This window comes from Carex rostrata, chromosome 4 (genome assembly GCF_964058835.1).
Source record: "Carex rostrata chromosome 4, lpCarRost1.2, whole genome shotgun sequence".
NCBI lineage: Eukaryota > Viridiplantae > Streptophyta > Magnoliopsida > Poales > Cyperaceae > Carex > Carex rostrata.
Genome location: NC_135921.1, coordinates 1,202,796 through 1,230,477, shown reverse-complemented (window position 1 = coordinate 1,230,477; position 27,682 = coordinate 1,202,796). Strand labels below are relative to the sequence as shown.

The following is a 27,682-nucleotide window of genomic DNA, read 5'->3' as shown; positions in this document are numbered from 1 at the left end:
TAAATAATTGCAAAATTTAAATATGCATTTTATCATTTTTAAGTTAGTTACCCAAATAAAATATCCGATTATTGTTTTCATGGCATTGTTCCAATATTTTTTTCTCTAGTGGATTTCTTATTCAAGCTTTGTACTATGCATCTTTGCATGTACAGCGTGTATATATATGCTTTACAAATTAAAAAAAAAACATATAATTCCTATAATTGATAAATGTTCCACCTTTTTATAATTTATTGTAGTCCCGTACTGTCTCCTAGTGGTCTTATTTAATTTCAATTTTGTACTCAACAAAATAGATAACACAACCCTTCAAGAAACGGAAATAAATCTGCTGTGATTCTCAAAAGAATCACAGGGCTCTGCTTTTCCAAATCCACCCATCTATTTAAAAAATGCACAAATCTCAGAATCTGTTATTTTATATGCACAAATCTCAAAACAAATGAATGGGTAGATTTGGAAAAGCAGATCCTGTGATTATATTCTCAAGAATCACAGCAGATTAGTTTCCGAAAGAAACAATGAAGACCCAACTCCAATGGCTGTTGTATTTATCTGGTATTTTCAGCGTTCTTTGCTCGTGATTATATATGTTATTTTTTTTTTTCTCAGTTCAACTGTAAACTACCAGAAACAGACCACTGACATGTTAAAAAATCAATGTGAAGCTTTCTTCATTTCAATTTTAATCTTCACTGCGTAATGAAACACATAATTAAATAAGCACTACTTTAATTTTATCAACAAAGTTGCAGCAGTGCCATTATATTGTCAACTAAGCCCTTTTTTTTGTTAAAGTTTATTATGCTTCTAAATATAACAAAAGAATGAAGATGTTTCTTATATTTTGTTAATTAGTTAATACAAGCTTAAAAAAAAAATTAGTTGATACTTGAATGTGAAAGAACAAGAGACAATAATTCCTCTTTAAAGGTAAATAAAATTAAAAAAAAAAAAAAACTATGAGGTACATATGACATATGTTATCATGGGGCACTACGTACTGTGCCAGACAAAATAGAAAATTTTCACAAATTCTAGTTATATATAGTGAGGGTAATTTTGAAATTGTCCATTTGAACTCCAGGAAAGATTTTTCAAATTATAATGGGAAGTGATCCAGTACGTAGGAGATACTATTTAGGAGATACTATTTCCCAGGCATATGGAAGTGATCCAGTAAGTGGAACAACTGTTGAATTTTATGTCAGCAACAATAATCAAACCCTGGTAAGGTAAACCAGACTTCAATCATGCAAATTTCAAACCCTATTAAGGAGGAACATAATGTGTTTTTATTTCTTAACTCTGATTTTATATACAATAAAGTAGACCTCAACTTTAGGGACTTATTTGCATGAATCAAAATATTATGTAGTTCACTGCAATTTAGTTTCCCTTCCAGCTATATCAATTCCTCATCACCGTTGATAAAGTTTCCATGTTATATATATTAATATTCGTACTCCTTAGCATTACTAAAAAGAAAAAAAAATAATGAATGATTATTTCTTTAGGATAATGTATTGAAATCATCACCAAAAGTAAAAAAAAATATGTTTGGCATACACTACATTAAAGCTGTACAATAGCATGCATACATAGTACATATGATCGGGCTGTTAAACTTGCAAATATCAATATCAAAGTACAAATAATAATACACAAAGCAAATAAAAAGTACAAGATTGTTACCAGCCATTTAACCCTTCATCCCAATCTGAAAAAGTTAAATAGAACTGGGCAACAATAGCATACATAGACCATGCATGGTAGTTAAATTTACAATCATCAAATCCAATTCCAAATAAAAATAATACACAAAGCAAACACAAATTAAACAAGGTTCCTTGAGTTATGAATTTCCTTGATAGTGCGCTTAGAATTGCAAATTATATCGCAAGTTGCTAAGGTAGTATGAGGTCTACAGCTTAGCAAATCACATAATTTTGCCATAAATAAGCACTAGAAGGAACTGAGACTCAACTTTATTTTGATCCAAACTGGAAGGAGAAACACACAATGAAATATTATTCATTACATAATAATACAACCTTCTTAAACAAAGAGCTTCGGGCTGATTGATGCTCCATGCAATTCAAATGTGTAAAAGGCCTGCGATATGAAATTGTGCAGATATTTTTCAATTGTAGAGTTTTAAGGAAACTTGAAAAAATTAAGTAAAGCAGTAATTGAAAAAAATTAAGTAAAACAGTAATTATTTTATACCGATTATTTAATATATACAACCAATAAACTAATTATAAGCTTCATAATCTCTCAAGTAAATAACATTAATTAATTTATGGTTGGAAAAATATAAAAGGTAAACTTCAGAAAAAGCATGGTGGAATGGCAAGTGTGTCTAATCAGTTTAAGTGTATTCAAAACAGCAAAACAATTAAAAACTAATTCGTGGCAATGCATTAGATGAAGGTAATTTAAAATTTATTTATTACATAAACATACAATATAGATTTTGCAAAATAATGAAACAACAAAAGCAGTTATTTTCTTGTTTCACAAGCTCTTGTAATTAATTTCATTACAAAAAATATTCATGACAGAAAAAAGTAGTAATGGAATAGATCTTGCGTGGAGAATTTTTTATTGGTAGTTATTAATAGAAAAGATGAGAGAAACAGAAAGAGTACAGTTTTTTTTATATGGGCAATAAGATCAGTACTGTTCATACCAATTTTAACTTCTTATTTTTTAAGTTAAGATCAGTACTGTTTATACCGATCTAAACTTCTTCTTTTTTTAAGTTAGAATCGGTACTGTTCATACTAATCTAAACTTTTTTTTTTTTGCAAAGTTTGGATCGGTATTTTAAAACAGATCAAAGTTTGGATCGGTACTGTTCATACTGATCCTAACTTCTTTTTTTTAAAAGTTGCAAAAAAATAAAGAGTTAAAATCAGTATGAACAGTACCGATCTTACTACCCATATAAAAAAAGCTATACTCTTGCTATTTCTCTCTCTTCTTTTCTATTAATTACTACCAATAAAAAATTCTCTCTTGCGTGCAGGACAAAACAATTCAAATAGTGAATATATAAGTGGAACTGTGACAATCGTAAAGAAGCAACCCAGTTCAGTTTCATATATAAGTAAATAAAAAGAAACAGGACACAACAATCTTTTTATGCATTTTGACAAATTAATAATTGGTACAAATCCTCCAAATTTTCTCAAGTAACGGACAAAAAAATTATACGCGCGAACAAGTTTCAGAATGCAAAATGGAAGAATAAAAATAAAATAAGTGGAGCCATACCTTGCACTCAAATTATTGAGTGTGATATTGGCTGCCAGCTAGCGAACAACACAGGTGAAATGAGATAGTTTGTGATATCCTCTAGATAAACCCCCAAACTCAGGCATATCTGTGCAGATCATCCACTTGAGGGAAACGAGGTGTTGGATTCCCTTTGGGACCTCCACTAACTTTTTCAGTTCCCACAACCAAATCTCTTCAAGGCTCGCCATGGTGCCCTGCTCCATCTCCACTTGAATCAGATTAGGCATTATATCCAAGTCCAGTCTCTTCAATTTAGGAAACCACCCTTCTTGGAAAATTAGTCGTTGCCCTTCATATGCTCCCTTTAGGGTCAACAACATGAGGTTTCTGCAATGGGAAAGAGATGACAGAGGATCATTTTGTAGTTGAGACCACGAAAGCCATAGCGATTGGATGCTATTCCCAGATATTCTGAATAAAGGCGATTCAAGCATGGTTTCTTTCAGTTTTCCATGGAGAGCTAACTTCTGAAGTTGTGGGAGGTTCAAGCCTTCCAATTGGAGAATCTCTTCCTCATCGCTTGCATTAATAGATAATAAGGAAACGAAACTCATCTTTGATAATGATTTGCATAACTCTACTGAGTGGTTTTCTTTCACATTCCTTATTCGGAAGCTTCTCAGTTGAGTTAAATTGCCCAGTTCTCTTACTACCATAGAATTTGATTCTAATGCCTGTATAGTTTGGAGATCTTTAAGGTAAAACATGCTCTTAGGTAAAGAGATTCCAGTACGATTCCGTAATGACCTATATGTTGGATTCACCTCCACCTCAGCGAAGAGATGGCGTAACTTCTTTAACTCTGCTATGCCATCTGGTAGTGTTTGTATCTGAGAATAAGCGAGATCTAATGTTTGCAAGTTTTGAAGTTTCTTGATAGATTTTGGTAGAGATTTAACCTTTGTTTTTCTCAGACCCAAGTAGTGGAGATTGAACAAATCCCCAATAGAATTTGGAACCATTTCAATTGGCAAGCCTTCTAAATCCAAAACAGTAAGATACCTTGACTTATCAAAAATCATGGATAGCAAAGGAGATGAGGGAACATCATTGTCAACTGACAAAAAGGTTCTGAGTTTTGGTAGACAAACATCATGGTTGACCGTCTCCCTTAGATTGATTATCGAGAGCCGACGAGTAGAACCATCGGCATTTTCTGACTTATTATCCTCATGCAACAATCCAAAATTTTCCTTTCTGCATAAAGAGATGGCCAACTCTCTCAATGTGTCATGCATTTTGCACCTCTTCACCCTACCAAAATAATTTTTTGTTGCAACTTGTAACATGCAGCGATTTACGAGTTCCATGAGATAACCCTCTGCCACCTCTTCTAATGTGCTTCTCCCTTTTTGTTCTATAAAGCCCTCAGCTATCCAAAGCCTTAACAGTTTCTTTCTTGGAAGAAGAAAATCCTCTGGAAACAAACAACAATATAGAAAGCAATTCTTGAGATACTTTGGAAGGTACTTGAAACTTAGCATAAGAATATTTTTCAATGGATCCAAGCTCGGGTTGTTGTCTAGCTGCCAGCTAAGTTGATCAAATAACTGTCTCCATTTGGATTCTGTCTTCTCAAACAAGGACAACATAACACCTATGGAAACAATAGCTAGCGGCAATCCACCACACTTTGAAGCGATCTTTCTTGCCCACTCTTCCAGGGGAGGAGGACATGCGTGGTTTTTTTCATGATTAAAAGCCTTTCTACAAAACAAGGACCATGAATATGTTTCTGAGAAAGGTTTTAGCTCTAGTCTCTTGTTTTCCGGAGCAAGATTAGCTACCTCAGCCATTCGGCTAGTAATCACTATTTTGCTTCCCCGATGGTTATCAACAAGTGTGTCCCTTATATCAAGGAATGCTTTTGGATCCCACATATCATCTAAGACGATCAGATATTTATGTTCTCCCAAAAGATTTTGTAAAGTTGTATTCAATCTCAAAACATCCATGTTGGTTGCATCAATTGTAACACCCTTCTCATCCCTACATATTTCAGAGATTATATTCCGTAGAATAGTTTCAGGGGTATATGACTGAGATATAGAAACCCATGCATGACGATCAAAGTTTTTTCTTTCTCTCTTAAAAACATTGGTAACCAATGTAGTTTTCCCTACACCACCCATTCCCCAAACAGATACAACAGAGAGTTGCTGCTCCCCAAAATTTAGCAACTTCGTTAATTTCTCCCTATCTTCTGTGATGCCCACAAGATGATCTTCATCCACTAAATGTGCATACACAGCCACATTGTGTGAGTACTTGTTTGAGAAGTTAGAGTTCTTTTCATTTTTTATTTCTATGGTTGGCAACCATCGTTCTTTCACCCTTGCAAGATACTGAAGCCTTTGCTCTGCTTCATGCACTTCAGAGGCAATTCGGTTAATAGCTATCAATAACTTTGGCTCTTTAAAACGTTTTTTCAGATAAAATGATATCCCACCAAACTTCTGATTACCAATTAGGTATGCAAATTCAGCCACGATATCTTCAATATCATTTGCTAACTTCTGTACCTCTTTTATCCAAGCTACTTGAGATTCATTGCTTGGGTGCTCTGTTTCTATCCCATTAAGAAATCCTTGCATCACGTGAAATTCAGTACTAATATTGTTCATGTTTAATTTGAGGTTTGGGTAAATTGAGCGAAGCTTTGAAATTTTTGAGCTTGCTAGGCTCGTTACTTCTTCAGCCAAGGCTGCTCCAAGGACCTTGAGGGCTGCAAGAATGGCTGTCTCGGCCATGCTCAGTTAATCAATTTCAACTATACTTCTTATTTATCCATTCATTCGAGAGCTGTTCAAAGCAAATATAAAGATTAGGCTATCTCATTAAATTTTCAATTTTGTATAAAAAATTAATAATTGGTTTTCCTCATATATAAAATCTTTACACAATTTCTCTCTCTCTCTCTATATATATATGTTTTTTTTTTTCAATTTTCTCTGTTATTCGTAATTGATATTCTATTCTTTAAAAAGTAATAATTAATTATTCAAAATATATGTTTAGATAAATATAGTTGGAATTTCGGGTATGGAACAAATTGGTGTTGTGTTTTTCTAGACACTTGTGATTTGGATTAATCTTAGATGAGTTAGATCGATATAGACTTTTTTGAGAGAAATAGATCAATATAGACTTAAAACAATGAAACATGGTGTTACGACTAATGGAAATTTGAGGCTCCATCACGGAATGGGGCTTCGATTAGTCATTTAATCATTCGTTCTGGGATAAATGAAAAGGTTTTGAGTGCCATAACTGTCCATCAGGGCGCAGTTAGGTACAAACCGAACAGTTCACACCCTATGTATCTCTCATGAACCAAGGGACTCTCATTATTTTTCCTATTTTTGAAGTGCACAAGGCACTATTTCGCCTAGTATAATATATTAATATGATCCACGGTCTGAGTAATAACTAATAACTTGTGAATACAGTCAAATATTTAGAGAAGGTTTCTATAGAGAGAAACCAAGTACAGAAAGAAAGAGACACACAATTAGCAAAGGTTTGCACTTGGTTTTACAGAAAACCACAAGCTTAGAATGAGGTTCTTGAGTCATGGAACAGATAAACATGGCTGGGTTTCATGGTCTTTTTTCAGCCGGTAATTTTTAAGAGATTTGAAAACTTAGGATGTGTCACACGTGAATGTAACTCATAAGATCTTCTGAACAAATCAAAGAATTGCGGTATATATATATCATGTTCCGTTCATGTTTTCTTTCAAATATACAAAATAACCTAAATGTACATACATTAGAATTATCCATAATCCATAATAATAAATTCCGATAGTTTCATACCTCCATGCATGCAGTTGGCATCCCATGGAAGTTCTCATCCAAAACTTTTTACCTTTTAAAAAATTTATTCATTTGCGACCCATGTGTACCATGTCAGTTTACATGGCAAGTTAAATATACGAACTCTCATTAGACATAGTCTAAATATATAAACCATCATCATGTTGTCGGGGCATTAATTAAGTTGGTTCAGTGTGAAGCGAACGGTTCATAGCTCGTGAACCCAACCATGAATCAGGCAACTCCTCACATGACACTATTGCATCAAGTATAATATAGTAATACGATCCTTAGTCTAAGTACTCTCTTATGGGCATTCACAAATACTAACAAAATGTTTCTACATACATACATTTCAATCAAATTAAAATATTTAAATTCAATAATATTACCTCCTAGGCTCCTAAATAGTAAATACTCTTAACATAATAAGTATTATCGGCGCTATTCTTAACAAATGGGTCTAAGGCATTTTTCTGAATTAAGGCAGATGAACATGAAACTGGAATGGTACAGAGTGGGGGCGAGCGGGCGCACAACATAGGATGACGTCGGATGGAGGTTAACAGCAGCAGGGGTTTTCACAGTATAGTCGGTGTTTGTAGGCATGAAGGACAGCCCGCGTATTGATTCAAGGATACACATGATCTGGGATTTAAATGCTTCTACAAGGGTGAAGGTTTTTGCGTGGCTGCTCTGTATTGGGAAAATATTAATGGCCGAAAATTTGGTGAAAAGGGGCTGCGCTATGCAAGCAAGATAGTGAAAATATAACTATGTAAGGCACCTGTTCACTGGATGCCCCATTGCTCGTTCTTTATATCTCTCAGTTGGTCACAGATTTTCATTATCACAGCACTTTTGGGAATTGATGCTTTATGAAGAAATTTTAATTATATAGTTAGTTAACAGCATAATTAAAAGTATCATATAAAATTTAATCTTTATCAATTATCCTATAGGTTAACGGGTTTTAAATTTTAAATTTATCAATTATCGTATAGGTTAATGGATTTAAAATATCTCTTACTAATATCTATACTTGATAAACTAACGAAATTTTTTTCTTGCCCATATCCATAAAGTTCACAACATAAAATTCGTACTCTTGTGTTACTGAATACAATACATATCCGGTACAATATTGTATCCTCTACAATATGGTTAAAAAGGTCTTGTTGACATGGACAAGTATCCTCTACAATATTGTAAAAGATTCCCTTCACTTTATTGTTTGAGATTAACTCTCAGCCGCTTTGAGATTCGGGCTAGCACAGGGGCAGTGTTATTGGGCTTTGAGATTCATGCAAAGTTAGAAAGAACGATCCAGATCCAATAAGCCTAAAAGATTCCCTATTACGGTACCGGGGAGGATCTGAATTCTATTGACACCCCAACTAATTAATTAGCATGGACAAAATCCGATCCATAGATCTCTCTAACAAAAATAGTAACTTAACACACACAATGTATCAAAAGCATTAATTTCAACAAGACTTTACACTACGCTGGGTTGAAATGATTCATGTGGGCTTTTCTTTTATCTTTTAGACATCTGTAAATAATAAATAGTCAATTAAAGACTCTGCCAGCCATGATATATATAGTTAAAAAATATATATGGTGCTTCGGATATATTCTACCCCAAATTATAGATGTTGTAGAGTTCTAATACCAAATTGACATTAAAAAAAAAAAAAATAGTAGAAGCAACAGAACAAGAAAAATTAAGTTACCTGAAAACCAAGATCTGTTAAGGATGCCAATAGACATGAGATGATAAGAATCGTTATCGAGGCCTTGCTAACATTTGGAAGTGAAAATCAAGTCGGATAAAGAGAATAGAAGCCCAATCAGAACAGCCATACATGCATATCTGCAAAACTTTAGTATAGATGACTTCAGTTTATCCTTAATTTATTTCATCTGCAAGTAACAATAATAAACTTTTTTCCCTTAAAAAAAAAGGCGCTTACACAATTTTCATGACAATATCATAATATTTTCTTGACAATTACAGGAACTGGACTTAAAAGGAGTTAAGCCTAATACACGGATCATTCGGTGTGCTTGCTCCAACTTTTTTTTTTTTTTCCTTATATTCATTTTAAAAATCTTGGGAGAGGTTTTTAAGATAGAAATCATGGTTGCTCCAAATTTCAATGTTAAGAATTTCGATCAGCTAAATATCTGAACCGTTTAATTGTCATAAATAGATTGTTCTTGTCAAAAACTAAATTCCGTTGATTTTGCTAATATGATCCTAATTTCACAAAATAATATTAACAATAATAATAATAATAATAATTCAAACAACCAGATAAAAATAATTAAGGAGCCTGAAGCAACTTAATTATAAACTCCGTCGACTGGTCGGTAATGTTTTAATTCTTATCTCATTGTTCTTATTCCCTGGTGGGCCCTAATTTTGATTAACTTATCAAAATTAAGACTTACATTATAGTGATTTACAAAATGCAGATCAGCAATGACGATTCAATATGTGCCACTTCATGTGCTATACATATTGAATTTTTGTGTAAAAAATAATATAATATTGCAAATTGATTTATTTTTTTAAGATTTCTTAGGATGGACAGAAAATCAGTTAATTTAAAAAAAAATTAGACCATTGAACTCACAACATTTTTTTCATTTAAAAGTATAATAAGAGAAATGCAAAGGAATATAAAAATTGGCACTCTATAATATTTGACCGTAAACATCATATAATACCGAATCTTGAATGAACCGTTTAAGATGTAAAGTCAAACTACCATTGATCGATCTTTTGCGAAGCACCGGAGCATAATTTAAAAATTAAATAAAATACAAATTAATAAAAATAAAATGGGATTACCGACCTAAATTTGGGGAAACAGAAGAGTAAGGTTGCAGCCCTTTTAAGGCTTTAACCTCCATCAGGTCTCGCAGACTTTTGTGTATTTTCCTCCTTTCTTCACCTTTTCGCTATGTATCGGAAGAGATCGATCGGTATCTCGAGTAATATCGCAGCTAGCGATGTAAAGAGGAAAGTTTTGAGATGGCGTTGTATGAACAGGAAAACAATAAAAATGTGAAGAGTGATGAGAGACGAAAGTTTGATTAGCAGCTGCTAAGCTCTCATTAACTCAACGCGCGGTTAGGGTAATTTGGGTGTCAAATAAGAAAGGTTCAGATTCTCTGTTTCACAGGCATAGAAAATTCTATACGACTAATCGCGGATTCTTTAATTTTTTTTTCTTTCTTTTTTTTCTGTAGAGGGGCAATTTTAATCGGTCTGGACTGTGGAGTCCGGGGAGCATAAGCAATTAATCCGCACTTGTTAATAGATACATCTTTGTGTACGGGAAGCAGGAACTTCGTTAAAACTTGTTTTAAGTAGAAAGTGGTAGATAACCATGTTTCATTTACGTTTTCTGAAAAAGTTGGGGCCCAAACACAGAAAATAACAGCTGAAACCCTTCTTCTATTTTTTTTTTTTTTTTTTTTTTTTGTGAGTAAATCTCCTTGTTCTATTTAAAACCAAAAATCATGAGTTGCTCCGATCCAGTTCCTTTTTCTCTTTCGCAGAAAATAAAAGAAGAATAAGTTTAACATGTGGTGGATCCCATGTGATTTACAAAGTAGACACTTTTTGCGAGGGAAAAAGCGCATTTATGACGGTCGTTCGTCACAAAAAGTACCGTCGCAAAAAAAAAAAGCTGAACAATGAGAGTAGTCCGTCGCAAAAAGTCATTGTTTTATCCTCACGAAAAGTGTCTCATTCTTGTTGTGGTTGCCAAAAATTTAAATTTGTTTCAGCAAATTTCGCATCTTGGAACTTCATCGGACGTTCCAGATTTTGGTTTTGAAAAATTGCAAATATTTGCTATATATATTTCATGTTGGGCTCTAGTAATCTTAATCAGATGGCCAATAAAATTTTGTTTGAAACTAGAATTTGTAACAGGGCAACAGCACAGGCAATATGGCCCTGGCAAGAATAAGTCGATTCCGTCATCATGCAAAAGTTGAGAAGCTCTTAAGTGAGGAGTTGTGTGCTCTTAGCATAATTCAAAGTTGATATGCTTGTGTCCTCTGCTGAATGGAAACTAGTCAAAATTATCCGTTTTTTTTTAATATTCAACATTAACTAAAAATAATACAAATGTTTAAATATTGTAAAGAATTTTAAAAATGTTCAAATTCAACGGCTGAGAAAAGAATTGAGCTGTTGAAATTTTCTAGATGGAACAAATGAAGTAAGTTTTAGAAAATACTTAATAAAAAATGAAGCAACATATATGTATGATAAAATCAAGCAAAATTTCTCTGTGCCATCATTTTTTTGTGAAAATATGTTGGAGATTCATTCATAATCTGGGTTACTAGATGCGAGACTCCTTCTGTGGATAACGATTTATTTTACCAGCCTACTCTTGCATCTTTTATTAAAAAAACAAAAAAAAAACAAAACATGAACCTACTGATTTGATCTTTTGTAGCCCGAACTTTCCGCAACCCGTGCAATTATATTTTTTCTTGTACACAACCTAATATATGCATGCATTTAGTAATTTAATTTTTAATAACAATAAATTTGATCTAATAAGTTTGACAACTATATGTATAATTTTAAATATCTTCGTTTAGTAGTTAAATTGAATTCGTATACTAAGGAAACTAATACAAGGGATTGAACACGTGTTCAGAGCCTTATGGTCAGTCTATTTATTTATCCACATACAAAAATAAAATTCAGCCTTTTTGCATAGCTGAATGGATCCGAAATTTTTATTAATATTAAGAAAAAAATAAAAAATTTAACAATCTGCACTCTTTTACTAGAGAATTCCAAATCAGCCCAAACTGAAGAATTATTCTCCGGATCCAGGCCTTTTGCTGAAAAATAATTCTCCGGTTCCAGACAATCCCTTTCCAAAGAATAATTCTTCAGATCAGTAGTTCCGAAAAATTATTTTCCGGAAAGAGGGGTTTGTTTTATAAAATATGGATCTCGACAGAAGAGAAGAGGGTTTTCTATTTAAAAAGGGAATGAGATGGTACAACCGCATACCGATGGAAATGGACCGTATATAAGGTCGGAGTCTCAGAGATCAAGCTCATCGTGAGACTATTAATAGAAATGCAGCAGGTAAAATGTATAATTTAATTATTTACATATACTAATTTTATTGGTTTTCTCTTTAACAAATATTAATTAATTTATATATGTTTTATACCTATAATATAGAGGAAATAACAAGACAAGCAGAAACAAAAACATCTTTCTCAAGAAGATCAGCAAGAAGATATCTTCTTTTGCAAGAGGATCTTTTTTCAAACAGACACCAACGATGATGTTTCTTATTTTTTTATCTTATTGCATTTTCAATTTATAGTAGTGACAATTCTAGTCTTATTTAGTAATTTTATTTTCTATGATGTTGTAAAATTAATCTGTAGTAACATTTCATGTTTTTATTTAGTAATTTGAATTCTAATGGCATAATTTGTATTTCAATATTATTAATTTACATTTGACAATATATTCTTATAAAAAATTGCTAAATATAATTTCACATAACTAAATTGCACTGTGCCCGCTTCACAAGTAGAGAAATAAACCATTTGTCCTCATAAATCGATCAATTAGAAGGCTTTACAATTTTCTCACACGTAATACATATTTTTAGTATATTCAATAAAGAGTAAAATGGGTACTTTATAAATTTAAAATGAGTTTTAATAAAAATACGGTAAATTGGATAAATTCGTGAATTTTTTAAATTTAGAAGGATAAATATGATATTATAAAATGTAGAGGGTAATACGTAAGTTTTGAGTTTTTAAAGAGTATGCATGAAACTCCACTTATAATTTATAATTTACTGAGAGATAATTAATTACCAAAAAATATTTGGAAAGAGAAGAAGGAAAGAACATTTTTGCCAAAATATATCACATCTGTAGAAAGGTCATTCAATGGTTTGTTTCATTTAGACAATGCAATGATAAGTCAATTTTCAACATCTGTAGAAAGGTCATTCAATGGTTTGAAAATTTTTATATATAACAATAAAGTTTTCATTGAAAGTATTTTTCAAAAAGAGTCTTTTGCTTTATTTTGCAATGATAAGTCACATCACAGATAGCCAAGGTTCTAAATAGTGATTATAGCGGTATAGCGGGGAGATCAAAAAAAAAGTTATTGCGAATAGCGTAGCTATAGTGAAAGCTATCGTACATAGCAATTTTTTCTTTTCAAATTTTATATTCTATATTTTTACTAATTATCAACAAAATCAATATTAGAAAATTGATGTAACAACTAAATGATAACTAATCTAAATCTATACTTTTTTATCAATTATGCAAATAAGAAGAAAAAATATATATAAAAAGTAACATTATTTAATAGTTCATACTTCATAATATTACATATTATAATAGAAAAATAGCAATTAATTTTATAAGGTAAATGAAGTCGATATACATATTTAAACATTTTATATATTATTATAATAATAATAATAATAATAATAATAATAATAATAATCAAAATCAGCTTTCAATTGAAACAAACGATAATAATTTTACAAATGAATACTATGCGAAGAGCAATCAAAATGAAGAATTAATATTTGAATATTTCTTGATATAGATTGAGAGAATAAATTACAAATAAAAACAGAACCACAGTTTGGTTTAGTATAATTATAGTAGAAGATCATGTAGCATTAGAAATAAGAATAGAAATACAGAAGTTCATATAAATTGCAAAAAAAAGCCCATGCAGCATAGCGATAGCTATAGTGGGTCACATATAGTGGTAATAGCGGTTAGCTATTATAGCTATAGCGGTCGTAGCTGAATTAGCACACTTTTATGTCATAACTTAGCGTTTATGGTCCGAAAAAACTACAGCGTAGCTATAGCTAGCTATTTAGAACATTGCAGATAGCTGTTAGAAATTTTGACAAACATATATAGCAACAGCCGGAATATCATGAAAATTATCCTACATAACATATTTTATTAAGATATATGCTTTAAACATTGATCTGAAATATTAAATTGCATCAAATTTCAAGTTTGTAATAGATAACAAAAGTAATTGAAAATGATATGCTGATGATTTGAGATTTAGTTTATTATATTAATTTGTAGCTGATGAAGTACCATAAGAAAGCCGTCAAGTTGATTAGTAGTTATTTAATATTATATTCTATCATTGCTTTCAAAATTAGCTTTTTAGTTTTAGATCTTCTGATTAAGGGTGACGATCAGTTGTGTTAATAGGAAGATGCATGAAATGAAATATAATAATTTTCAGAGTGAGGCTATGTTACTATGCACAGCACATTAATTGTCCGTACTAAAAATTTATATTTATATTTTAAAATTGAATTAATTGTTTGCAATCATTTAACATAATTGTCATATGAAAATGTACTTACTACTTACATACTAATAAATTTTTTTGACTATCTCTTTAAGTAGAGATCGCTACTTTTTAGTGGTCTAATATTAATCAAGTAATTTTCAATTTATTTAAAAAAAGAGAAAAAAAATCCTAAAAAATATAAAATGTTATTTACAAGTATATTTTCATATGGAGATTCATATATATTGAACGGTTCAAATCGATTGTTTGAATTCTAAAAATAAAAATATTAATCTATATATATTATAGACTAATATGCACTATGCATAGTACTATAGTCTCACTCTAATTTTCAATGTACGCTGTGACCATGACAGAGATAGACAATGCAAGATGCAACAAAGGAAGTGTAAAATTATAGAAAATTGCGGTTAAAAGTTTAATTGGTAATTTAATCGTGTTATAGATAAAGCCAAGCTTGATTACATAAAAACACATCGTATTGAAGTTTGAAAAATGATATGAAGTTATATGTGTCATGCCTTAGAATTAAAATGGAAAAAAAAAAAAAAGGACGAAGGGACCATTGCAATTTGCAATCGGCTTTAAAGGTCAGCTATAACGGTCATAGAGGCATTTTTGAATTTTATTCAATTATATCATTAATGTCTTTTTAATAAAAAGTATCATTAATGTCTGAAACTTCAATCGGCTTAATTTCCACAGAATAAGAAGTCTATAAATTAAGCCTGAATTCCAAATTGATAATTAGCAACCCATTCATTGAAAACGAAAAGAAAAATGAATAAAATGAATATTTTTTTAGTACACTATTATTTTCCATTTAACTTAAAAACAGTGAAATAATATCATTTCTATATGTTACACAAAAACCAAAGGAGTATAAATTTTTGGGTCAACTTGTAACAGTGAGCTAGTGTCAAAATTAGAATACTGAACAGTAAATAGAAGTTAGTACCTCCATTTTGTATTTTAATGATTTCTCATTTGATCTGGCAGCATCACCGACCATTACGCCATCATTTTGGGATATTTGTCTAATCCCTCTACAATCATAATTTGTAGAAACCACTTGCAATTCACTACATTTTTTATAACTAAGTTTACATTGATAGTTCATTGCAAATAATAAATGGGGGAATAACTAGCAAATTTTGAAAAATATAGAAATGTACCAATTATGCTTTTCTTACTAAAAATATTTGATTTGCTGTATTAATTGTAGTGAATAAAAAAAAATTAGGATTCTAGGTGGATTTTACTGAAGAAATATTATAGGAACTGGAGATGATTAAAAAATAATACATGATGGTACTAAGGCTCTCAAAAGAAGAAATTAAATTAAAACAAAAATAGATCACTCAGTCACTCAGCCTAGTGATTTGAGTATTTGACTCATGCCTCTCAAATAATACCATCACTTGATACAACAAGAGCACACTATTTAGAGTAGGAATCAGATGTTTCCGTTAGTCAAAACTCAGACACCAGGTTCATTCAATAAATGCTTGCGATCATATATAGTTAATTGCAACAAGACCCACCGCACCAGTTGCAGAACCAGGTTGGAAGATTCTGGCATCTCTTAATACAAAAAAGAAAAATTTCCTTTCCTTTTCTTTTTTTTTATTACCAGAAAGCCTAGACTTTCCAGAGCTATGTGACACAAGGCCTACATTTATTGGTTTAGTTTCAACTCTCTCATATTCCAAGTGGATCTATTTTGTGGAAGAGATAATGGAATGATAACCATACTCAAAAAGCAACTTGCTCAACCATTACAATGCTAAAGAAAAAGGAATAAACCAAATTATATATCATTTTTGTCAAAATATGATGTAATTCTTCTACAACCAAAGAAACTCTAAATCAATAAAAATACAAATTTTATAGTCAAATTTGTTGATATATATATATATATATATAGAGGAGGGATCGGATTACACCGTTTTTTGGTGACATCGGGTGACAATGTCCATTTTTGAAATTTCAAAATCCAAATAGTCGATCCAAACCGTTCAATATGATGGATATATTAAGAGTAACTTGGAAATCAAATTTTATATTTTTCTGAATTTTTTTACTATTTATTAAGTATTTAACAAAATCGCTATATTCAGATCGTTGAATTTTTGAACCCCTCTGAATAAACCCAAAAAAAATTCAGAAAAATGTAAAATTTGATCTGCAAGCACATTTTAACATATCCATCAAGTTGAACGGTTTGGATCGACTGTTTGGACTTTGAAAATGGACGGTGTCATCCGATGTCACCAAAAAACGGTGTCATTTGATCCCTCCTCATATATATATATATATATATATACATTTTTTCAATAAAAACTACTGGTGATTTGGTTCTCTATAGTACAATAAACTGCAGAGGCCAGAGGGTCATATGCAATTATATGCTGTATGGGGACAGCTAGTACACTAGAAAAAATGGGCCCTTCCAATTTTTGTTGGTGCATGTGACAATGTTCACTCCTATTAAGAAGAAAACAAGTTTCAGGGATTGCAGCAGGTTCATCTAATTATGTAAAAAGAAACTTGACACCTTTGCTGTATGCAATGCACTAAGAATGTTTATTTGGGTCCCTATTATTGCTATCTAATTTTAGTTGGACTATTAATCATAGAGTTTCATGATAATATTGTATAGTCCTCTGAGATGGGATGTTTTTGATTTTAACATTTTTTTGTTTGGAAAAAAAAATGTGATAGAAACTGACATCCGTTTACCATGGAACAACCTGTTCATACAATTTTTTGAGTATTAACCCTCAATTACTTAGAAAAACTAAAAAAGTTGTTGCATTGTGAAACTAGAATTTGGAAAGGTTAATGAGTACCGTACTAATTTGGAAGAATTTGTGCAGATATCTCTGAATTGGATAACTGGCATTCAATGCAATGAAGAATTTCTGCTCTGTTTTGCAGTTTTGTTGCAACAATATCAGTACACAATTAGCTAGGAAATATATTTTTCCTTCAATAAGCAACCAGTCTTAAAATAATTTTTCATTAATTGTTAATATTGAAAAATTATTATTGCCATGCATTGATTCTAGGGTCATCAACTGGTCCCATATATGATGCTCTTAGTTTAGAGACGGATCCATGTAGATTGAAAAGGGTTATTGACCTCTATTTATTTTCAAAATTTATGTACTTATACGTAATTTTCTATACAGTTTATAGTAAAATATTATTGATATATACTGCAAAATTGATCTCATACACAGCATGAAAATTTTATATGATCAAACCACCAACGTATTTTTGACCGTCATGGCTTGAAAGTACTAATTTGAGCTCAGAGAATTTTATCACAATAAAGAAAAATAAAACAATTTTCAGTACTGAACATAAATTAATTTTCAGTACTCTGTGACACTGATACCATTGCAAAAATTAGGTTGGCACAATAACCTAGATTATTAATTAAATAACTGGAAATTTAAATATGCATTTTATCAATGTTTTTGTTTGTTAACCTACTGAAAGTTCCAATTATTATTTTCATGAGATATATATATATATATATATTTTTTTTTTTTCTGAACTGGATTTCATATTCAAGCTATGTGTGCATCTTTGCATGTATAGTAATAGCACACACACATAGCTATATGTATGCTTTACAAAATATCATATAGTTCCTATAACTGCTAAATGTTTCACCTTTTTATAATTTATTGGAGTCCCGTACAATCTATTAGTGGTTTCCACCTAAGGGTGTGCTCCAGTTGAGGTTACGCAGAGGGAGAGGAAGGAAAATACACTGTGCGGAGGTGAACGGTGCCTCAGACCGCAGCTGCCCGAAGGTTTCACCTGCTCCAGAACTGAAGAAGCGGAGAGGAAGCGGAGGTGAACGCGTACTGTGCGGAGGTGAACGCGTACTGTGCGAAGGTGAATGCATAGTGATTTTTAGCGACAATCTTCACCCCAAATCGGAGTGTAAAGATTACTGTTCGGGAGTGAGCGTCTTCCTTCCCCTTCCATTAATGAAGGTTTTCACCCTCAATTGCGGAGCACACCCTAAGGCAGGTTGGGCCAAGTTAAACTTTAACTCGATTGGGACACATGGGCTTATTATAATACCTTAATTTTGGATGCGGGGATGAACAGTGTCACGCCCTCTCCTTACCGTCTGATACAAGATGGATGGCTCAATCAATTTTCAGCTGATGTCAGCTCACGTCACTCCGCAGAGAAAAAAAATAAAAAACCCAAATATTAGACCGTCTTTCTCCGCAAAAAGGAAACCACACTGCTTCCTCAGCTTACAAGGTCGTCCAGGCTCACTCTCCCTCGCCACGTGTTTCCTCCCCGCTGTGTGTTTCCCTTTCCGCCCTCCACGTTTTTCCCTTTTCTGCTCGGTGTGCATTTTCCCCTCTTCTCCTGCGGTTCGGTGAACTTCCTCTCCATCTACTGTCAAACGCAGGTTCAACCTCCTCCCCCGCTACCTGTCCTTCGCCCCCTTTTTCTTGGCGCGCCACCTATTTCCGCTCTGCCGCTACGTGTTGCTCTTGCTCCAGTCTCTCGGAGTACAAAACGACCTCTTTAAAGCTACTCCTCTCCCTCATTCCACTCTTGCTCCTCTCTTAGTGACCCCGACCGCTTCAGTTCCGCTCCTCTTATCTCCTCTGTCGCTATTCGGCTCAGAGCCTTCGCTTCTCACTGCGATCGGCACTTCCCACCTCTGCTGGCTCCTGTTCTTCCCGGTGGTATGATTTCTCACAAATTTGTCAATTATGGATTGAGAATAATTTCATAATTCTTATAGCTAAGTTCAAATAAATGTTCATGCCGATTCTTATAACCATTAATTGCGGTTGTAGCTATATATTTGGTTTCGTTCTTGTAATTTTTTTCTAGCTTTTTTGTTTTTTATTCAAATTTGGTTAAATAAGCAGTAAACAACACACAAATTGAAATATTGAACTAGCCAAGCATAATTAGTTTCTTATCAATTTGGGGAATAAAATTTGAACTAAATGTTGAATTTAAATTGAACTGTAATTGGTTCCGTATCTCATGTTTTAAATTTTAGCCATCGCTTAATTGGATAGCTGAGGATTTATAGGAACAAACAGGGATATGTCGGAGTTCTAATTTGGGTTCAATTACAATTGTGGAGGTTGTGTATTGACATCTGTCTCCGAAGTGGTAGGATTTCCAAAGTTAAATAGGAAATGAGCAAACAAATCGATGCTAGAATGGGAGAATCTTACCAGACGATTGAAACGGACACCAGAGAAGTTGTAGGCGGAGATTTGCTCTACACCAATGAGCTATTGCACTAAGAGGAGAACAGAAGGCAGAGCAGGAGAACGGGTAGGGGAGAAACTGGAGCCATTGTCTCCGAAGTGGAAGCGACAGATCTAGAAGCACCATTATTTTTTTTAGCTGGACCTATCTGACTATAACTGAAGTGTCTAGGCCATTGCCGTATGGTAATACACCCTTATTCACTGTCTCATTCTCACTTGCTATTGCTTTTGGTAGGGATGCATATATATAAGAACAAAATTGAATTTAACTGAAAGAAAAAACGACAAATTGCCAATGCATGTTACAATGTATCGATTTATTATCATTTTCATTCAAATAAAATAAAATAAAATACCAATTATAGCTGGCTTACATAATATATTTTTTAATGTTATTAAGGCTGAATGATGTGTTGCACTACCGAACAGTAGAGTACGAAGCTGGCTGACTGCATCCCTGAGAGGTAGTTTAGTTAACTCTCTTTTTCCATTCCAGCCCAGTCTACATAATTGAGTGTTTTTCCTACCCATACAAAAAATATTACCAATTTTTTTCTCAAAATGTAAAATTTGTTGTACAAGTACATATTCATATGGAGACCATGTTGAACAGTTCGGATCGACCGTTGCGATTCTCGGAAGAAAAATATTTATCCGTAGTACATACCAATTTGGTGCTATGCATAACAGCATAGCTTCCCTCATGGAAAACCTTCTGCCATGGCAATGAATGTCATGTGTGAATTTTATTTCACCACTTTGAGCCTACTATCATGGATAAAACAAGTCACATATTCATAAGCAAGGACTAAAGTGCATAGTTACACTTATTGAGTCAGACAAAAAGTAGATTTGCACCTCTCTTTATAATTTTCTATCCTTTTTTTTTTGGTATACTGCTTTCTTTGAATTTGTGTTTGAATTTGAGAATAGGTGTTAGGTACTGTGTAAAACATTGATATCAACTTCAAGCCATTGTATCAGTCATCTCATGCCTATATGGCTAAGAGAGATGTTGTAGGTATCTCACTGGTACACTGTACTACCCAAAAAATAGACTTAAGAGAGAACAAATTGAAAAATGCAGTTGCTGACCATAAAAGGTCCCCAAATTGTGCATGTAGCTAGGGTGTAACGTGCCAATTATCTACGTTTAAGATTTCCCATTTATTGGAATTTCTATACCTTTCTAATTATCTGTTGAATCCCATACATGTAAAAAGGAAAAATTACAGTGTGAATTACGTGCTGGCACACACCTGAAATGCACAAGACCTTGAATATAAAATTTCCCGTGCATATTTTGTAATGTATAGCTGGCTTTTCTTCAACAGTTACTATATATATTTTTTTAATATTCTTCCTTCAAATAACTCCTCCTAAAGAGAGTAGATGTCAAAATTCAGTCTACTCGTAATTGAAAAAAAAAAAAAAAAAGTGAAGGATTTGCTTTCAATTTTCTATCATTCATCCCTGTCTTCATTTTCCCTTATTTTTGATACTAAAATCTGGTATTAGTTACATAATTGTGTCTCTATTTCTTACTTCATATTTGGGAGAACAAAGAAATTCAAAAGTAATTGATTATTTGTATCTTTCTTGGTTCTTTCTCTCCCAGCATCGACCTTCCAATGGTTTGGTAGGTAACAGTTAGAGAAATGTTATTCTCCACAACTGCCACAGTGTTCAAGGTAATTGTTTTCTCTACTATTTCCAATACAACACTTTATAAACTGGGATTCATAAAAATATTTGAGGATTTGAAACACACACTACCAATTTCCATCTCTGTCGGGATTTTTTTTTTCACAACCTAGGAAAAGTACATCTTCACAATGCATTTTATACTTTGTGTTTTATTGCCTCCTGATTTTTGTTGCTGCAAAGTTCCACTGAATTTTTTCCCTGTTTTGCTTTGCTAGGTTTTGATTTTCCTGTTTGCTTAGTTTGACTCTTACGATGTCAAAATGCACTAATTATTAGATTGCACAGTGATGATTTTAGTTTATTTCGTTGCTACCACTAAGGCACACTAACAATAATCCTTCTTTGATTTTGAAATCCTGAAAAAATAAAGGGAAAAAATAAAATTTGTACCAGCTTTTCTATTCAGTTATCTGCTAAGGATTTACCAGTAAAGCGAAATGCATACCACTGGTATCCACTCGATATTTCATGCAATAGGCTTGATCTATGCTATGGGATTGGATTTTACAATTATTTAAAATCTATTTTGTACTATTTGTTTGTGAAGAGCAATAATTGATTTCATTGGTTATGTAGGGACATTGTTGCAGGAGTTGTGATTATTCAAGAGGTTGGTGATCTTTTGTTTGATCCATGGGCTTCTCTTTTCCTCTCTATCTAATAGTATAATTAAAGGAAAATAATAGAGATTGTATATGCCTTCTAATGGTCCAGAGATGGAGAGAAACAGAAATGATGGCAAAGAGAGCGGCAACATCAAATAGTCAGGATGAGTTTGTAAAGTATCAAGTTGTTTGATATTTCTTTTTAACTGGGCAATCAATATAATGCTAGATAATGTTAGATAATGTTAGATGCAATAACATTTATATGTAAATATTTTTTTAATATTTAGATATATGTGGCACCATCATATAGAAGAACAAAAAATTATCTCCTGTATACGTCAACTTAAATTAAAAAAATAGTTGCGGCGGAGCCGCAACAACGATGCCACTAGTTTAATCTGAATTTGTAATTTGTACTCCTCAACAAAATGGATAATACAACCCTTTATAAATAATGAATTGCAGAAATCAACTCTACTCTAATTTTGTCAACAAAGCTGTAGTAGTGCCATTGTCAACTAAGGCAGTATTTTGGTAAATATTATTGTGCTTTTAAATATAACAAAATAATGATTAATGAAGAAGTTTCTTTTGTTTTGTTAATTAGTTTATAGTTGATGGTGAAAGAAGAGGAAGAGACAATACTTCCTTCAAAAGTCAAAAACTATATATAAGGAAAATATGACATATGTTATCACGTAGCACTACCGTGACAAACAAATTAGAAATTCTCATAATTTCAAATTATATAGAGTCAAGGTAATTGCAACATTTTTATTTGAATTCCAAGAAAGAATTTCAAATTATAATAGGTAATCTCATGGTACAGTTGTAAAATGGAAGAATTAAGTTATTCCTATGTAATCTGGAGATCCTATTTCCCATGCATATGAAAGACAGTCCAAAGATTTCAATCATGCAAATTTCAATATTTAAACCCTAGTAAGGTAAACCGGACTTCAATCATGCAAATTTCAAACCCTATTAAGAATTAAGGAACATAATGTGCTTTTATTTCTTAAACTCTTTTTTTTTTATAAAATAATGTAGACCTCAACTTTAGAGGCTTATTTGCATGAATCACAATATTATGTAGTTCACTGCAATTTAGTTTCCCTTCAAGCTATCAATTCCTCATCACAGTTGAGAAAGTTTTCATGTTATATATATTAATATTCATCCTCCTTATCATTACTAAAAAGAAAAAAAAAATGATGAATGATTATTTCTTTAGGATAATGTACTGAAATCATCACTAACAGTTAAAAATGTTTAGCATACAACCACATTAAAGCTGTACAATAGCATGCATACATATATAGTATAAGTGAACGGGCTGTTAAACTTGCAAATATCAATATCAAAGTACAAATAATAATACTCAAAGAAAATAATAATACACAAAGCAAATAAAAATTACAAGATTGTTACAAGCAAATAAAAGTTCCAAATGTTTATCACCAATTAGTAAAGCATACCAATAGCATACGCAGACCATGGATGGTAGTAAATTTACAATCATCAAATTCAATTCCAAATAAAAATAATACACAAAGCAAACACAAAACAAGGTTCCTTGAGTCATGAATTTCCTGAATAGTGCGCTTAGAATTGAAAACTATATAGCAAGTTGCTATGGTAGTATGAAGCCTACAACTTAGCAAATCACATATGTTTGCCAAAAATAAGCACTACAAGGAACAAAGACTCTTATTTTGATCCAAACTGGAAGGAAAAACACACAACAAAATATTATTCATTACATAATAACAACCTTCTTAAACAAATAGCTCCGAACTGATTGATGCTGCACGAAATTTAAATGTGTGAAAGGCCTGCGATATGAAATTGAGCACATATTTCTCAATCAAGGAGTTTTAAGGGAACTTGAAAAATAAATGTAAAATAGTGGTTATTTTATACCGATTATTTAATATACAGCCAATAATAATTTCTAAGCTAGAGTATCTCTCATGTGTTTAATTAATTAATGCATGGGTGAAAAAATATAGAAGGTAAACTTCAAAGAAAAAAACATGGTGGAATTGCAACATGGTCTAATCAGTTTGAGTATATTCAAAATAGCAAAAAAAAAAAAAATCTAAAACTAATTTGTAGCAATAAAATAGATCATGGTAATTTAAAATTTATTTGTGGCAAAACTTATTTATTACAAAAACATACAACATATATATTTTGCAAAATAATAACAAAAGGAGTTATTTTGTGGTTTCACAGGCTCTTGTAATCTCATTACATAAAATATTCATGATGAAAAAATAAATGGCAGTGGGGTAAATGCTGCGTGCAGGAACAAAAAAAAAAAAAATACAAATAGTGAATAAATAATAAGTAGAACTATTAAAATCATAAAGAAGCTAACTCTACTTTACTTTCATAATTAAATCAATAAAAAAAAATAAGGACACAACAATTTTTTATTTATTTTGACACATTAATAATTGGTACAAATCCTCAACTTTTTTTCATTTAATGGACAAAAAAAATTATAGGCACAAGTTTCAGAATGCAAAATGAAAAAAAAAAAATATATATATATAAGTGGAGGTATACCTTGCACTAGAATCATTGAATGTGATATTGGCTGCCAGCTAGAAAACACGACAGGTGAAATGAAATAGTTTGTGAGTTCCTTCAGCTAACCCCCCAAAATCAACAGGCATATCAGTGCAGCCCAACAACTTGAGGGAAACGAGGTGCTCGATGCCCTTTGGGACCTCCACTAGCTGTTCCAGTACATCCAACCAAATCTCTTCAAGGCCCTCCATGGTGCCCTGCTCCATCTCCACATGAATCAGATTAGGCATTTGTACCAATTCCAGTCTCTTCAATTTAGGAAACCACCCTGCTTGAAAAATTAGTCGTTGCCCTTTATATGCTCTTGTGAGGTTCAAGAACGTGAGGTTTCTGCAATGGGAAAAAGATGGCAAAGGATCATTTTGTAGTTGACACCACAAAAGCCATAGCGATTGGATGCTATTCCCAGATATTTTGAATAAAGGTGATTCAAGCATGGTTTCTTTTAGTTGCCCTCTGAGAACTAACTTCTGAAGTTGTGGGTGGTTCAGGCCTTCCAATTGGAGAATCTCTTTCTCATCGCTTGCATAAATAGACAAGTAGGAAAGGGAACTCATCTTTGATAATGATTTGCATAACTCTACTGAGTGGTTTTCTTTCACATTCCATATTCGGATGCTTCTCAGTTGAGTTAAATTACCCAGTTCTCTTACTACCATAGCATTTGATTCTAATGCCTGTATAGTCTGCAGATCTTTCAGGTAAAATATGCCCTTAGGTAAAGAGATTCCAGCACGAGTCCGAAATGACCTATATGTAGGATCTACCACCACCTCAGCAAATAGATGTCGTAACTTTTTTAGCTCAGATATACCATCTGGTAGTGTTTGTATATGAGAAAATTGGAGATCTAGTGTTTGCAAGTTTTGAAGTTTCTTGATAGAATTTGGTAAACATTTCACCTTTGTTCCTCTCAGACCCAAATAGTGGAGATTGAACAAATCCCCAATTGCATTTGGAACCGTTTTAATTGGCAAATCTTCTAAATCCACAACAGTGAGATACCTTGACTTATCAAAAATCATGGATAGCAAAGAAGATGAGGGCACATGATTGTCAAATGACAAAAAAGTTCTGAGTTTTGGTAGACAAACATCATGCTTGACTGTCTCCCTTAGATTGATTATTGAGAGCCGACGAGTAGAACCATAGGTACTTTCTGACTTGTTGTCCTCATGTATCAATCCAAAATTTTCTCTTTTGCATAAAGAGATGGCCAACTCTCTCAATATATCATGCATTTGGCACCACTTTACTCGACCAAAAGAATTTTTTTGTACAACTTGTAACATGCTGCGATGTATGAGCACCATAAGATAACCCTCTGCCACATCTTCTAATGTGCTTCTCCCATTTTGTTGTATAAAGCCCTCGGCTATCCAAAGCCTTAGTAGTTTTTTTCTCGGAAGGCGAAAATCTTCTGGAAACAAACTACAATGTAGAAAGCAATTCTTGAGGTATTTTGGAAGGTACTTGAAGCTTAGATTAAGAATATTTTTCAGTGGATCCAAATTTGGGTTGTTGTCTAGTTCCCAGGTTAGTTGATCATGTACACGTCTCCATTCAGATTCCGTTTTCTCAGAGCAAGATAATACACCACCCAATGAAACAAGTGCTAATGGCAACCCGTCACACTTCGAAACAATCTCTTTTGCCCACTTCTTCAAGAAAGGAGGACATTCATGGTTTCTTTCATTAGGAAACGCCTTTTTACTAAACAGGTCCCATGAATCTAATTCTGGTAAAGGTTTTAGCTCTAACCTATTTCTTTCTGGAGCAAGAGATGCTACATTTGCAATTCTACTCGTAATCATAATTCGGCTTCCTCGATGGTCATTAACAAGCGTGTCCCTTATATCTTGAAACGCTTTTAGATCCCACATATCATCTAACACAATTAGATATTTTTTTTCTTTCAAGAGTTTGACCATGATTTCTTTTAATTCTCTGAGATCCTTATTGCCTGTGTTGATTGAATTATCTTTAGAAATCTCGGAGATCATATTTTGGAGAAGATTATCCACAGTATAAGATTGAGAGATATTAATCCATGCATGACAATCAAAGTTATCTTTTTCTCTCTTGAAAACATTAGTAACAAGGGTTGTTTTGCCTACACCACCCATTCCCCAAACAGATATCACAGAGAGTTCTAGATTTTCAGAATTTAGCCAGCTCGTCAACTTTCCGCTATTATTTTTTATTCCCACGATTTGATCTTCATCAATGAAATGGGCAGAGATGGCCATTTTATATGAGTATTCATTTAAGTAGTTTGAGTTTTTCCCAATACTGACATTTGTTGTTTGCACCCATATCGCTTTTGCCCTCACAAGATTCACAAGCCCAGTTTCTGCTACGAGCAATTGAGAGGCAACTCGTTTAAGGTCTGACAATAGCTTTGGATATTTAAAAAGTTTGGTAACATAAATGCATGTTCGATCAAACTTTTGATTGTTAATTAGGTATGCAAATTCAGACACGACATCTTCAATGTGATTTGCTAACTCATGTACCTCTTGATAGAATTAATCTTGTTGTTATGTTTCAGTTTGTTTTGTTTACGTTTTGTTTTAATTCTAGCAGAAGTTTAAGTTTTCTGTTTTTAGATAAAGTGTACTGTCAAGAGTAATCCTAACGGATGGCTAAGAATAGAGTAGAGGTTATTCTTAGTGAGCAGTTATTTAGATTCCAGTTTTTATTTAGTGGATGTAACCTTTCTTATAGCAGTTATGATTTGTATATATAAGAAAAACCAGAAAATGATGCAGGTAGTTTTTTAAGCATCGCAAATATCTGTCTTTTGTTTTTCTCTCTGTGATTGTGTCACTGGCCGTATGCAAGAATAGCCAACATTTGGTATCAGAGCCAAGGTTGTCAAAGCAATGGCCGGTGATGAAGGAGATCAATCAAAGACACTTGCAGTTCCCATGGCCAAAAGTGTCTCTATACCGATCCAATATCCCATGTTAAGCG

At 32.7% G+C, this 27,682-nt stretch overlaps 2 protein-coding genes across 3 annotated transcripts in view; both read right to left on the bottom strand.

Moving 5' to 3' along the window:
- Positions 1-1,872: 1,872 nt before the first annotated feature.
- Positions 1,873-26,963, bottom strand: LOC144552612 (disease resistance protein RPM1-like). Its single transcript, XM_078300604.1, has 3 exons — positions 24,683-26,963; positions 23,817-23,943; positions 1,873-1,989 (listed from the first exon to the last, which is right to left on the bottom strand). The coding sequence occupies exon 1, from the start codon at positions 26,953-26,955 to the stop codon at positions 24,721-24,723; it is 2,235 nt and encodes a 744-aa protein (XP_078156730.1). The 5' UTR covers positions 26,956-26,963; the 3' UTR covers positions 1,873-1,989; positions 23,817-23,943; positions 24,683-24,720.
- The window catches only part of LOC144552611 (disease resistance protein RPM1-like), a 35,282-nt gene continuing 9,582 nt past the window's right edge, over positions 1,983-27,682 (bottom strand). The window contains exons 1-3 of one of the 2 annotated variants that reach the window (XM_078300603.1): positions 7,128-7,146; positions 3,286-6,111; positions 1,983-2,118 (exon numbers count right to left, since the gene is read on the bottom strand). In XM_078300603.1, the coding sequence (XP_078156729.1) occupies positions 3,324-6,059 (2,736 nt within the window). In that variant the 5' untranslated portion in view covers positions 6,060-6,111; positions 7,128-7,146 and the 3' untranslated portion in view covers positions 1,983-2,118; positions 3,286-3,323. Of the gene's footprint in view, positions 2,119-3,285; positions 6,112-7,127; positions 7,147-27,682 lie in introns of those variants that run through there. The other variant, XM_078300602.1, reaches the window with a different exon arrangement.